Below are 16,115 nucleotides of genomic sequence, written 5' to 3'. Positions count from 1 at the left end.
TATTTTACTCACTAATCTGATATTTATCTGGGTCTCAGTTATAAGTTTCAATCTATCAATCAATATAAAAAAAGGCAGGTATACTCAGAATCAGGAAAGAGAAATAATAAGCTACATGGATGACAAAAACCAAACTGACTACTGTGCAACTCAAACTCTTTCCAAAAACATAGTTAAAAATAAAAACTAGAATGTTTTCTGCCCAATGGTTGCAGAGATCTTTTTTTCTCCCTCAGTGATTTCAATGGGACTCAGCAGCAAATAATGTATATCTTAAAGGAAAACCATCAGAAAACAGAAGTATCTTTCAGAAGAAATAAAATGGTTCTAGTCTTTGGTTTTGGTATAACTGATAGCTAATTTAATAAAAAATAGCTGGAGACAAGTTTGTGTGTGTGTGTGCGTGTGTGTGTGTTTTAAAGAATTCCAAAATGTCATGTATTTCAAGTTTCTTAAGATTAAAAAAAGTTACCTGCTTAACTTTTACAATAATATTGTAATCATTTCTTTCACAATTTCTGAAACTGATTTTTAAGTCCCCCCCTTTTCTTTAGCTGTCTGTACAACTTATAACACAGCATTTCACATATGTATGAACATACTACGCACTTGCTATATAAAGAGCTTTAACACATGGTGGGTTCTTAAAATTTTTTTCAAAAAAACTACACCTATAATATTTTAAGAGGAAACACAATGATTCTGAAATATCCAGGAGGGATTTAAAATATTAAGAGTGCCACAATTTGACAGTAGTACAAGAATTAATTCTTTCTAGAAAATATGCATTCTGGGAAAAATCAACCTATAGCCACATATGTTTGGATTTTACTATCTGGATTCAATCAATATTTGATACAATATGAAAAATAATTTGGCCTTAAAAGTTATTTGACTGACTTTTGAAAATGCAATTAAATAAAGGTGTATTTTACTTCAAATATGGGTGTGCATTATGAATTGGTCTATAATCTACAGTATTTCATTATGTTTCATATTTTTTTAGAAAATAGTATCTAATTATTAAAAGGAGAAAATTATTTTCTGTTGATAGCTAAAAACATGTTAAATCTAAAGTTTATAGTTATAGTTATATTCATCTATCATACTTAGTGGATGACCTTATATTATTCCTCTCCACAAAAGCCTAAGACCCACTAGGCAAAAATAACAATATCCAGCAAAACAGAGAAGACCCTAAGCCTATTTTTAGAACTCTTTCTCATATGTGAATGGATAAGAAAATACAGGTCCAAAATACAATGCCCCAAAACTATAAATATATGCTTTGAAGAAGATATCATTCATGATATGATGTAAATGGACCTTTCCTATATGGCTGGTGGAAATACATTTAAAAGTTAAAAATGTATCAACCCACTGATTCCAGTCCTAAGTATTTGCCCAAGAGAAATTAAAATATTTGTCTCCTAAAATACTGGTATGGTAATATTTATAGTAAACCTCTTTGCAGTAGTGAATATTCAAAATATACACTAGAAATGAATCAAATCATCAATAGTGGCATAAATAATCAAACTGTAGTAAATTCATTTGATGGAATACTACTCACCAATAAAAAAAAACTACCATATTCACAACAGCATGAATAAACCTCAAAAACATTACGTTGAACAAAAGAAACCACACACAAAACAGTACTGCTGTATGATTCCATTTAAATGAAGTTCAAAAACAGGCAAAATTACTGTATGGTGACAGAAAAATCAGAATAGTGGTTGCCTCTGAGAGTTGGGAATTAACCAGAGGAGGACACAAAGGAAAAAGTGACGAAAATAGTCTATATGCTATTAGGAGTACTAATTACACAAGTATATATTGACTTAAATTGTATAATTAAGATCTATATGTAATTTTAGCACAATAAAATTTGACAAGATACCTCAAAAATATTAAAAATTCTGAAATTTAAACTTGATTTAATTTTAATTAAAAGGAATAAATTTTTTCCTCACACAGGACTACTTATGGAAAAACCAACATCCTTAACATGCTTGTAATTATTATGTGCTTATAGAAATACATTCATACTTATTTACAGAATGGAATTTTTAAAGTATCTGCAGAATTGTTACTGAACATTTTAAAAATTCTGTTCTACTCCCCACAAAGCTATAAGTGCAAAAAATTAAAACCTTTGGGTGCCTGGGTGGCTCAGTCGGTTGAGCATCCAACTTCAGCTCAGGTCATGATCTCACAGTTCATGAGTTCAAGCCCTGTATTGGGCTCTGTGAGGACAGCTCAGAGCCCAGAGCCTGCTTCAGATTCATGTCTCCCTCTCTCTCTGCCCCTCTCTGCTCATGCTCTGTCTCTTTCTCTCTCAAAAATAAATAAACATCAAAAAAAATTTTTTTTTAATTAAAATCTTTGAAAAACCCAACTCCTTTTCTACTGCAGCCCAGCAATGGACTCCAAGAACTCACCATTCCTTAAGTGTGCCCTAACTTCATCCTCTTGGAATCTGAGTAAATAATCTCAGGTACAATTTTGTAAGTGTTACCTAGTTAATCATTAATTCATAAATACACTAGTACAGAGAAGCTAGATAACTGTGATGTTATCCAAGGCTACCAAATCCAAGATCAAAACTCAGGTATCTGGCTCCCATTTTCAGAACTGCAGTTACACAATCAAAATGCCTAATCAACCATTTTAGTAGTAGATCATCAGAAATAACCCAAAATGTCAAGTAATATTTTAAAATCTACAATGGGACTACAGAAGTTTAATAATTTAACTAAAAGTTAAATTCAACATTTGGGTACGAAATTTTGAAAAGAGACAAACCTTCGAAGACTTCCTTCGGCTTCTTCTTGTCCAAACCACCACCAGTTTATCTGGTTGCCTGTCAAACAGGAAAAAGATTAAGTATAATTTAAGTTCTCTTACATCAAATTAACAAAGTTTAGTTCTGGTGCCTTTTTTAAAAGGACAAAAATGTCACCTACTTTAGATTACATAGAGCAGTTGCTTTTACAATAAATCTCTCTAAATTATTCAAAAATAGCAAATGTTGAATATAAATATAATCTAATTTAAATGACTAATATTTTATCCACATGTTTTTCTAAAAATCCTTTAGTAAGTTAATCCATTGGGACAAACCAAGTAAAATAAAATACTTGGAACTGGTGACAAAAGAAAAAGCACACATAGATCTTCTCTAAAAAGTAATGCTATATACATCTAACACATTATCCACTTTAATCTGGAGACAACAGCATAAAAATGACACAAAATAATTTAAATCTATGGGTTATACTACTTTTGCATCTCATATCTTATGAACAATGCTGCGGTTTTCTTTTTTTTTTTTTTTTTCAACGTTTATTTATTTTTGGGACAGAGAGAGACAGAGCATGAACGGGGGAGGGGCAGAGAGAGAGGGAGACACAGAATCGGAAACAGGCTCCAGGCTCCGAGCCATCAGCCCAGAGCCTGACGCGGGGCTCGAACTCACGGACCGTGAGATCGTGACCTGGCTGAAGTCGGACACTTAACCGACTGCACCACCCAGGCGCCCCAATGCTGCGGTTTTCAAAACATTTTTATAATCTCAAAAATCTTCATAAAAGCAATACAGTACTAAAAAAACATGTAAGGTACATACTATTATTCCTATTTTGTAAGCTTAAAAATTGGCAAAATAACTCATCAAAAGTTCTGGCACTGGGGCACGTGGGTGGTTCTGTCAGTTAAGCATCCAACTCTTGATTTTGGCTCAGGTCATGGTCTCAGAGTCATGGGATCTAGCCCCACGTCGGACTCTGCATTGACAGTGAGGAGCCTGCTTGGGATTCTCTCTCTCCCTCTCTCTCTGCCCCTACCCACCCCCTCCTGCACTCTCTCTCTCTCTCTCTCTCACTCAAAATAAATAAATAAACTTTTTTTTTTTTTTTAAATCTCTGGCAGAACCAAATATGAAATACAGGTCTTTTAACTCTCAGACCCCTCTTCCTTACCTTCTGCTAATATAAAGTGAAAACAAACAAGCAAAAACCTTACGTTCTCAGCTAATACAATTGCATTCTCTTTAATACTTGGGGAAAATATCAAGATTATGATTATCAGTTATTTTCCTTAAATCTTTATTTTAAAAAATTTTAGATAAAAGCTTTTTAACCAAGAAATGAATGGTACACTCATCTTGGTGACCTTCACCTCTTTCCATGTGTCATTTATTTTACCCCAAAATCCCTCACCATCAGCAGATGACCTGTCCTCTTATTTCATTTAATTAAATACATACATATACATACATACACATAAAAGGCCACCAGTCATGAATCCCTTACCCAGTGATTCACCTACAAACCTGTCCAAAGAGAGAGTTGCCCAATGAAAAAGTACTGAGTAACCCAAAATGTAGCATAGAAAAATAAAATGATAAAAATATTTTAAAACAAGGTAAGAGACATAAAAGACAGATTGAGAAGTACATACACCTAGAAGAAATTCTAGAAGTTCAGAACAGTGGGAATGGCAAAGAAAATACTGAAGAGATAAAGCTAAGAATATTCCAGACTTGAAGAGAGAGTCTGGATAGAAATAGATAGATAGAATAGATAGAAAGTATATATTAATGAACAGGATAATTAAAAATAAATCTAATAGCTAGATACTGTGCTACAGAACAGCAAGAATAAAGAGAAAAACCATAAAAGACAGGTTACCAACAAAGGAATGGCTGGACTGATAGCAACTTCTCGTTAGCAGAAACAAAGCCCAAAAGACAATAAAATTAATGATCTTCAAGTTGCTAAGGGAAAATAGCTGTCACCCTTGAGTTTTATACTGCTAATCCATCATTTAAGAAATGGTTTTAGACATTGTCTAGCAAAGAGCAGATAGTCAATAAATATTTGCTAAATGAAAAAAAAAAAAGAAAAGAAATGGTTTTAGGCATATGAAGACTTAAGAGTTTACAACGCACACATCCTAGTTAACTAAGGGAAGGAGTAGGATGCAAAAAGCAACATAAATATCATAAAATGTTAATTCTTGTTCATTTTAGGTCGCAGAACTCAAAGAAACACTAGAAAAAAAACAGGAGGAAGGTTCCAGTAATGAAAATGACTAAGTAGGGAGTCATCTAAACAAATGCACAATGTTTCTGATGGTGATAATAACCAGCATGGTATATATAGAAAATTGGTGGTTCTCCATCCAAGACTCAGTTCAATTCTGAGGGTCAGGCATTAAAGACAACAACTGTAAACTAAAACCAGTAGCTTGGTTTGGTGAATCTTCCCACAGTGAAATTTTGGGAGCAATAACCAATGCTAAATAAGATGAAACAGAAGAAAGTTTCTATGAACTATCAAGAGTGTTAACTTAAAATCCAAACCAACACAGAAACAAACATAACCTTGTTCAACACACAGAGAAGCAGAATAGGACAAATGACAGTGAAGATGGGGAGCTGTAAAGTAACAGATGGAGGTGGGAAGAAGGTATGATCAATGCTGACAGCTTAACAGTACAGGAAATGAGTAGCCAACAAGTTGTATAAACTACCTTATTTGAAAGTATTTATGGCTTGCTAGAATGAACATTTAACCTAGATTACTACTAATCTTTTCATTATGTTCTCATCTCCACATCTCCAGGTGACCCCAACTCTTAATGATATCTCTATGGTACTTGTTTAGAAATGCTATAAAATCTTACAGCTTGTCCTTGCTTATTATCCCATACTGGTCTCTTATACGGAAGGTACTAACAAACTGGCGCTTACAGATTGAATTTAACACATTCATTTCCCTTAATAATATTCCATTTTATTTAACTTTTAATTTAAATTTTGAAAATCCTTTCTAAATTAAATGCCTTTAAACAAAGTCCATGTTTTCCGGATTACAAGAGCCTCCAACGCTACCAACTGCTTCACACCTGACCAGCTTCTGCATTTGGCCCTTTGACAACCTGGCATGCAAAATAACGTCCATATTCCTGAATGTTGTTTTTATGAGGCACTTTACCACCCAACTCTATCTTCCTTTCTGTATAACTTACAAATACCTGAACATGTATTCCTTCAATCTCTTCACATTGCATGCTATTACCTTTCTTTAAAAACTTCCTCTTTCCTCCCTTTTCTACCTGATAAACTCTTAACTCATCACTTCCTCTGTGAAACCTTGACCACTTCTCATTTCCTTTCTACGCCACTCCACATTCCAAACCTTAAGCAGTTATCTGCCCCTACTACTGTATTTCCAGTAATAACCTAGAAACACCTGTATCTAAATATTCTATACGCCCTGTATTACACTATTATTTCTATCTCCTACACTAGACTGCACTCCTTTATCAACCATATCTTTCTTTATATTCTTAGCAATTAGTTGCTACTGAATGAACCTTAAGTTTCCACCAGGAATTCCCAGTTGGTTAATTATAATAGATCAGGTCTAACTAACTAAAGCCAGTAGCTAAATAATACATCCTCTCTGTAGCTTATTCAAATTTTACAGGGATTCCCACCTTGGCTGCACATTGGAATCTCCTGGGAAACTTTGAAAAATACTGATGCCTAGGTCCACTCCTGGAGAATCTGATTTAATTGGTGTCATGTGCAGGTTTTTTTAAATTCCTACAGGTGATTCTAGTTGTGCAGCCAACGTTGAGAACCACAGGGACAGTGGTAAGTAATCCCTGTTAACTCCTGACTTAACACTAGTGAGGCCTGGGTTGCACCAGCAGTGGGGGTATCTCCCCACCCCCATCCAGGCCACCTGCACTGTTGCCTCCTTCCAACTCAGCTTTTCAGCATCTCCCTCCCCTCAATCATTCTGACCTTACTTCAGATGTGTTACTTCACAACAGGGAAGACTTTTACTATAAAAAATCAGGACGGTGGTCTCCTAACCTACCTGCCTGAAGTTCTGAGAATGTAAATAGAACATAAATGACTTACTTGAGAATGCCCCCAGAGACAACTAAACTTTTTTGTGATTCTAAGTCATGTCCCATTTTTAAAATGTCTTTACGAGAAATCAGTCCACCTTTGTATTATCAGGGCAACGTGAGGCAGTGTTCTAAAATAAAGAATGGTGCTGTGACTTATTGTTCTCAGAAGAGTACCAATAACCACACAATTAGCTGACCACAATTAATATTTTAAGCATCTGTGCTGTACTAGAAAAGAACCATTAAATATTTACTTATGTGCACACAAGACACAGGGATGGAGCAACTGTGAGTGTTATCCAACTATCAAAGAACCTATAATTATACAACTTTTATCAAAAGTCAAGACAACCTGGTAGAGCTCGGGTTTCAGAAAGAATTCAATAATCACATATTTAACATTTCTACTCCATCACCAGATAGGCCTACACATGAAATATACACAGACATATAAACCTACAAACATGTAATTATATATATGAACATTTTATACACATACACATAAAATGTACACACAGATGCACTTTCTGTGAAATCTATCTAAAGGGTTCCATTAAAAAGATGTGAAGTCTTTTGGTGGGTTTATTCAGGGAAGAAAACTTTATTTAAAAAAATTAAAATTTAACACCTCTAACCTACCCTCACAGTCCTTAAAAAGGAACTAGTTGAGTGCAAAAGCAGCAAGACTTGTCTCAAAGTATGGTCCTGATGCTAAATTCTGGAGAGTAGGCAGGAGGAGGAAAATAGGAGAGGAAAAAGGAGAAAATAAGAGAGCTACAATGAACAAGATTATAAAACAGTAAGCTGTATCTTTCTTTGACCTGTCGCTAAATTTTATGCCCTCCTCTTTGCCACTAGTGAGCTACTGTGTATCAAGGTAAATTTTTTTAAGAATATGGGAGCTCCTGGGTAGCTCAGTCGGTTAAGCATTCAACTCTTGATTTTGGTTTAGGTCATGATCTCACAGTTCATGAGTTTGAGCCCCACATCAGGCTCTGTGCTAACAATGCAGAGCCTGCTTGAGATTCTCTCTCTTCCTCTCTCTCTGTTCTTCCACTGCTTGTGTGCTCTCTCTCTCTCTCTCTCTCAAAAGAAATAAACTTAAAAAAAATAATCTGGCTTAAATTTAGATTCCACTCTCATGTGTGTCTTATACATGTGTGAGGTGAGACTAAAAAAGCCATGAGAAAAAAATCCAAAACATCACATGAAAACCAATCTCATTATTTCCCAAAATCATAATATGCATGCAAAACATATTTTACTGAGTGAATGCCTATTATGTTCCTGGCACTGTGCTGAGCAATGGAGGTACAAAGATGAAAGAAGATTAAACCTCAATCCTCTAAAAGTTTACAATCCAGTGGGGGAGAGACAAACAATTAAACAAACTACCCCACGCCCGGCACAACCTTGGAGAACACAAAGAAGGTAACAAAAACCTTATGCCTAGAAGGATCTACTTATGTATGTCGCAGGAAGTAAGCATGCTAACAAAAAGAGCTTGCCCAACACCCAACAATTTATTTTAAAACCTATAATTTATGACACCTTAAATATAAAGTCCAACAAAAAATGAGTGACTAATACAGTACATCTACTACAAAATTATAAAGCCATTAAATATATTTTCCAACAGCATTTACAAGCATGGGACAATGCTTAGGATATCATGTTAAGTTTGTTTAATACAGATTTAAAAAATTTTTTCCTATACTATATAATGAAAGAAGACATCAGCTGGCAATATCTCAAAATGCTAACCGTGGCCACTATTAAAAAGTAAAATTATGGGGGCGCCTGGGTGGCTCCGTTGGTTGGGCATCCAACTTCAGCTCGGGTCATGATCTCGCAGTTCGTGAGTTCGAGCCCCACGTTGGGCTCTGTGCTGACAGCTCAGATCCTGGAGCCTTCTTTAGATTCTGTGTCTCCCTCTCTCTCTCTGCCCCTGTCCCACTTGTGCTCTGTCTCTCTCTCAAAAATAAACAAACATTAAAAATTAAAAAAAAAGAAAAAGAAAGTAAAATTATGTATCATTTAAAGGATATACTTTATTTTCTGGAATGCATTTATATTGCTTTATGCTGGAAAACTATTTAAATGTGGGGGGAAGTTATTTAAAATAAAACAATCATTTTAAGTTTAGAATAAAGTATGAACAGAGTTAAACAAATTAATTTTTAAAATTTCACTTCAATTTAAAGAGCTTTTAGACAACTGAATAAATTTGCTTCTAAGTCAACAGAAATGGAAGGACTGTGTTCTTTGTCTTACATGAACATTAATTTTCTCTAAGGTCTGAGCTGGCCCTACACAAAATTTTGACATAGGTCCCACACGACTTTGGCAGCCTCCCTTCCTCTGTTTGCAGTCTCTCCAATTCCTGGGACATTTTTCCTTGGGTATGGAAAGTCGATATGCCACTCCATTAGTGGCCCAAATAACAAAATGACAAATGCTTTTCAGATCACTCATTCTCTTCTACATCAATTAAAATTCCCCTTTTCCTGGGGCGCCTGGGTGGCTCCATCAGTTGAGCATCCCACTTTGGCTCAGGTCATGATCTAGTGGTCTGTGAGTTCGAGCCCCGCGTCGGGCTCTGTGCTGACAGCTCAGAGCCTGGAGCCTGCTTCGGATTCTGTGTCTCCCTCTCTCTCTCTGCCCTACCCTGCTCATGCTCTGTCTCTCTCTCTCTCTGTCAAAAATAAATAAACATTAAAAAAAATTTAAAAAAAATTCCCCTTTTCCTAGGGTAAGTATCTTAGGAGGGTACTGAAAGGTAAGAAATTGGAGGGAACAATTTGTATTAATCTAGGAGATACGATTTGTAAAAGACGACCTTTCCAAGACAACATAGTATGGAGGAAAAGAATACTAGCCTGGAGGAAACCTCTTTTTCCTAGTTCTGGCCCTGAGTGACCTTCAGAATGTCTCTCCATTTGTGAGCGTAATCCCTAATTTATCAGATAAAGAGAGGACTAAGATCTCAGCTAGTTCTAAATGATTTGATGACTATAATATTAAATGACTGCAACTGAATAAACATTTTATGTTTTAAGATGAAATGAAAAGTTCTAGAATAAAGAATTTATAGCATGAGGGGTGCCTGGGTGGCTCAGTTGGTTAAGGGTTTGACTTTGGCTCCGTTCATGATCTCGTGATTCATGGGTTTGAGCCCCGCGTCAAGCTCTGTGCTGACAGCTCAGAGCCTGGAACCTGCTTCAGATTCTGTCTCCATCCCTCTGCCCCTCCCCTCCTTGGGCTCTGTCTCTCTCTCTCTCTCAAAGATAAATAAACATTAAAAAAATAAAAAAAAAAATTTGTGGCATGAAATCACTTGCCTCCTATCTTCTGATAATCTAGATAGAGATAGCTAATATATTACTAACTTTGAATAACATTATGAAAGGGGAAGTAATATTTTCAGAATAGTAAACTGACCACTATGTTTCCTGTCCAAAGCATAGTGTTAGTCCTCGGAGGTGATGCAAGAAGCCCCTCACTCGCACCCCACCCAACACCACCATCACATATTGGCACTAAAATGGAGCCAGTGAAATGGAGAAGATTCTAGAATGCAGAGGAAGGCAGAGTCATAAGATAAAAGGTGTCTGGGCTCCTGGATGACCACATGGAAGGCCAGTCAACCTAGATCACCTTCTCTAGACTGAGAAGTGAGCAAGAAATCAACTTTTATTAGGTTAAACCACTTGGGATTTCTCAGTGTGGCTGCTACAGTAACTCTTCAACATTCCAGAAAATTCAGTAAATCAAAAATACAGACATACACAACAATAAAACAGTTGCTATTTTGTAATAAGTTTACATTGCAAAGTACTGAGACTAATTTAACCTTTTTATGTCCTACTGGTTTTCATTTTTATGAAACTGATGTTTCCAAAGATAAAAGACAGCTATAACTCAAAACTTAGTAATTAATATTTAAGCCTCTGAGTTTTTCCTAGATTAAAAATAAGGAGCCATAAGTCTTTAGAACACAAAAAGAACAATATATTCCTGCTACCACAGAATCCAGGATATGTTTACAATGAGAAAAAGAGAGCTCAAAATATTAATCCTGTAGTTGATGTGAATAGCCACTTCACTAAATAACAAGGTTATTCTTTTTAAGGGAACGGGCTCTTAGCCATAACAGAACATTTCATGGTGCAATGTTGTGAATATTGAAACAAAAGGGGAGAAACAGTCTTATCACAGAAGTACTCTAACTTTACTATTTCTCAAGTAATTATTTTTATCCTTCAGTAGGTACATCTGCCTCCTATTGTACTGTAACTGCTGTAGCTCCAGTTAATTATATTCCTTTATGCTTACTTCACAAGAGTTATTCAGCACACTGTAGTAATTAATTCAATAGTAAGAAAATTATACAAGACAAAGTACTCATATATAGGATATATTTTTCTGTAAAATAAAAGGATAGTTCTAATAACAGGAAATGTAAGTCTTTGTTACAAACAAAAACATTTTAAAAAATATATATTTTGCATCTTCCTATTATCTTTAAATTTTCACAGAGTGACTGCTTTTGGTCAAAAATCTTTAACATGGACTTTTGCTGACAGGTGTTTCTAATACATATATATCAGTAGTTAAAGACAGCACCAGTTAGACTGAGGAGGTGTAGTTTGGCATACTTGAACCAAGTATACTTTTTAACAAGCCATCAAAAAATAAATAAATATTTGTATATATATTTGTATATATATTTCTTTTTTGCTGTACTATTCAACAGTACAAAGCGTTTATCATTTTTTAATATAAAGTTATTTCTTTTCATTTATTTATTTATTTATTTATTTATTGAGAGAGAGAGAGAGAGAGAGAGAGAGAGAAAGAAACAGAGTGCAAATGGGTGAGGGGCAGAGAGAGGGAGACACAGAATCTGAAATAGGCTCCAGGCTCTGAGCTGTCAGCATAGAGCCCAACACAAGTCTCGAACTCATGAACTGTGAGATCATGACCTGAGCCAAAGTCGGACGCTTGACTGGGCCACCCAGATGCCTCAATATAAAGTTATTTCTGAGACAAATAGCATCATAAGCAATCACTGCTGTATCATGTGTGCAATATTGGTCTTCCCAAATAATACTCCCTACTTTACTATTTTACAGAATCACCCACACCACTTCTCTTAATTTAGCATATTATTTACTACTTCCTTTCTTACAGTCCTGTTGGAACAAGCCTCACATGTCACTCACATAATTATTAGTATTTCCAATTTATGTACCTTGCTCCCTAGAACTGAGGTTACAGGGGTAAAAAAAAAAAAAAAAAGGATACATCACTCAGGACATTCCCCAGCCCTCCTAAAACAATTCTATTCAATATTTACTCTCAACAGGTTTCTGTAATCGCTGCAATTTTGTGTTTGGATGATTATATTTGTCTGTCTTGTTTCTATTTGACTGCATGGTTCTCAAGAGGTTTCCTGGTATTCACAAAGCATTTATTCAGAGGGAGACAGGAAAACAGAATATGACAGATAAAAGAATCGCATGAAAGCAGACAGATATGGGTTTAAATGTGGTTCCCCTTCCTCTGGTTTTATCATCTAAGACTCAAGAGGTTTCTCATCTGTGAAATTAGAACATTATAAGACCAATGTAAAGATCAGTTAAGACAGTAAAGTGCTCAGTTCAGTGCCTGTCTCTCAGCAAATTCTCAAATAATGTTAGCAACCATCCTATGTACATCCACAGAGCTTCCAAAAAGCTTTGTATAGTCTCCATCTTAAATATGAACAATGAAGGGTCATCCGAGGAAAACTTCTAATATGAAAGGCAAGTGGCTAAAAAAGAGAAGAAAGGAACTCCAAAGAAACTAAAGACATAACTATATCCATGGAAAAAATAAAAAGGATTTTTTTAAATGTTTATTTTATTTTTGAGAGAGAGAATCAGAGTTGGGGAGGGGCAGACAGAGGGGGACAGAGGATCCGAAGCAGGCTCTGCGCTGACAGCAGCAAGTCCCATGTAAGGCTCGAACTCACAAACCATAAGATCATGACCTGAGCTGAAGTCAGACACTTAACCAATAAGCCACCCAAGGAGCCCAAAAAAGGAGATTTAAAGAATAAGAAAGCACTCTGGAAATTATGTCATTATTTTTCATTTAGGAAAGCAAAAATTGAAGAGTTTCTTTGAAGTTAAGGAAATCTTCCAGATGTAGAATAATAAGGTAACAGAGACATTAAAAGGGCAAGAAAAGATGAGAAATTTAGATCAATCCAGAGGTTAAATATCTAATCTCCCAGGATGACAGTTTTAAAAAAAACTCTCAATATGTCACCAATGCCATAGGCCTACAAAGAAACCATTCCAAATGGAACAGGACACTGGCAGGCTCCAAGGGAAAAAGGAACTGATAAATCACCAATGTTAAACTGGTTTGAGAGGGATTTTGAGAGGCCAACAAAAAAATTTAGGAATAATAATCACAGGAGAGGAAAAAGGCAAAAAAACAAAAACAAAACAAACAAAAACACCATAAATTTTTAGCACAAGAAAAATCAAAAGAAAGGAAATGTGATAATACCATAGGGCTCAGCTGCAAATAATATGAGGTCATAACAATAATTCTGATCTAACTCTTATAAAGCTGATTAGAAAAGAGGAAGGATAGTGAAAGGGAAGGGTAAATGTGCTTCAGGGAGGAGGTGGTGAGACACCTGAGTCCTCGCTTAACCATATGAAGTCATAAGCTAGTAGATAAAGTCTAAAACCAAAAAAGCTTTTTTTAAAGTTTAAAGTATGTTATTGAACAATGAAATATCATTGTTCACCAGAAGATTATATTTTAAAAGATAGATCATAAGTTTTGGCAAAAATATGATGAAAATGGAACCCTCCATGCTGGTGGGATTATAATACGGTATAGCTGCTCTGGAAGAGTTTGTTAGTTCTTTGAAAAGTTGAACACACACTTCCCAAAAGATCTGGTAATTTTACTCCTAGGTATATACCCAAAAACTTGTACATGAATGCTCATGGCAGCATTATCCATAATAGACAGAAAATGAAAACAATTCAAGTGCCCACCAAATGATGAATGTATAAAATATGATATATCCATTCAACAGAATGATTCAACCATAAAAAGGAATGACATACTTGATACATGTTACAACACAGATGAACCTTGAAAACATTACACTAGGTAAAATATGCCAGACACAAAAGGCCACTTACTGTATAACTTCATTTAGGGGCGCCTGGGTGGCGCAGTCGGTTAAGTGTCCTACTTCAGCCAGGTCACGATCTCGCGGTCCGTGAGTTCGAGCCCCGCGTCAGGCTCTGGGCTGATGGCTCAGAGCCTGGAGGCTGTTTCTGATTCTGTGTCTCCCTCTCTCTCTGCCCCTCCCCCGTTCATGCTCTGTCTCTCTCTGGCCCAAAAATAAATAAACGTTGAAAAAAAAAAATTTATATGAAATGACCATAACAGGTAAATTAATAGAGGCAAGAGTAGATTCATGGTTACTAGAACCTTGGAGAGGGAATCAAAGATAGGGAATGCCTACTAATAGGAACACAATTTCTTCTTTGTGATGAGTGATGAAAATATTCTGAACTAGACTGTGATAATAAATGCACAACTCTGTGAATATAATAAAAACCACTGAATTGTACATTTATAAAGGGATAAATTTTGTGGTATATAAATAATTAAATTTAATGTGTCCTGGAAGAATACAGAGTACAACACCAGAAGAACTAAAAGAGTTTAAAGTGGTTTTCTATAAGGAAGCAGAATCAAGGCCGGAAAAGGTGAAGCGAGGAACTCTGTTATAAGCTTTCTCTGCTGTAAGCTTTACAGAACTCTTTGATTTTGCAAATGATTTATATGTGCCACTTGTAAAACTTAAATTTAAAAATATAAGTTGTAAATCTTAATTACAAAGAGGAAACTTAAGTCCAGAAATAAATCCGTGCATACACAATCAATTTATAACAAAGGAGACACACAAACACACTGGGGAAAGCATGGTCTTTTCAATAAATGGTTTTGGTAAAACTGGACAGCCACACGGAAAAGAATGATGTTGGACCCGTATCGTACACACAAAACTTATACATAAAAACTTAACACAAAATGAACTAAAGACTTAAACATAAGACTTCAAACTATAAAAAACTCCTAGAAGAAAACAGTCAGTTGGCTCCTTGACACCAGTCTTGGCGATGTTTTTTTGTTTTTTGTTTTTGGATTTGACACCAAAAGTAAAGGCAACAAAAGCAAAAATCTAAACAAGGGGAACTACATAAAACTAAAAAAGCTTCTGTACAGCAAAGGAAACTATCAAGAAAATGTAAAGATAGCCCACTGAATGGGAGACAATATTGCAAATCATATATCTGATAAGGGGTTAATATCCAAAATATATAAAGAACTCACACAAGTCCATAGCAACAAAACAAAAACAAAACAAAAAAACAATCTAATTAAAAAATGAACAGAGGAACTAAACAGACATTTTTCCAGAGAAGACATCCATGACCAACACATACATGAAAAGATGCTCAACAACACTAACTGTCAGGGAATTGCAAATCAGAACCACAATGAGATATCATTTCAGACCTGTTAGAATGGCTATTATCAAAAAGATAACAAGTGTTGGCAAGGATGTGAAGAAAAGGGAACCCTATACTCTATTAGTGGGAACGTAAATTGGTGCACCCACAATGGAAAACAGTAAGCAGGCTCCTCAAAAAAGTAAAAAATAGATCGACCATATGATCCAGCAATTCCACTTCCGGGTATATATCTAAAGCAAACAAAATCACTATCTTGAAAATATATTTGCACCCCCATGTTCACATTACAATAGCCAAGACAGAAAAATATCTAAGTGTCCAACAACAGATGAATGGATAAAGAAAATGTGATACACATACACAGACACACACACACAGACACACACACACACACACACAGACACACACACACACACACACACACACACACACACACACACACACTGGAATATTATTCAGCCATAAAAAAGAAGGTAGTCCTGCCACTTGCGACAATACAGATGGATCTCAAGGGCATTATGGTAAGTGAAATGACAAAGACAATATACTGTATGCCCTTATATGTGGAATCTAAAAACACCAAACTCACAGATACAGAGAACAGACTGGTGGTTGCAGAAG

General features: G+C 35.6%; 1 protein-coding gene across 3 annotated transcripts in view; it reads right to left on the bottom strand.

Annotated features, from left to right (window-relative positions):
* The window catches only part of EHBP1 (EH domain binding protein 1), a 338,289-nt gene that overhangs the window by 267,234 nt on the left and 54,940 nt on the right, over window positions 1-16,115 (bottom strand). For all 3 annotated transcript variants that reach the window (XM_047068138.1, XM_047068136.1, XM_047068137.1), the window contains exon 3: window positions 2,809-2,866. In XM_047068138.1, coding sequence (XP_046924094.1) covers window positions 2,809-2,866 — 58 coding nt within the window. The remainder of the gene's footprint in view (window positions 1-2,808; window positions 2,867-16,115) is intronic.

The sequence above is a fragment of the Lynx rufus genome, unplaced genomic scaffold, assembly GCF_022079265.1.
Source record: "Lynx rufus isolate CCGP_SWC_20201006 ecotype Redwood Valley unplaced genomic scaffold, mLynRuf1.p SCAF_8, whole genome shotgun sequence".
NCBI classification, from domain to species: Eukaryota; Metazoa; Chordata; class Mammalia; order Carnivora; family Felidae; genus Lynx; species Lynx rufus.
Note: the sequence above shows the minus strand (reverse complement) of the source record. Positions and strands in the feature narration are given on the sequence as shown.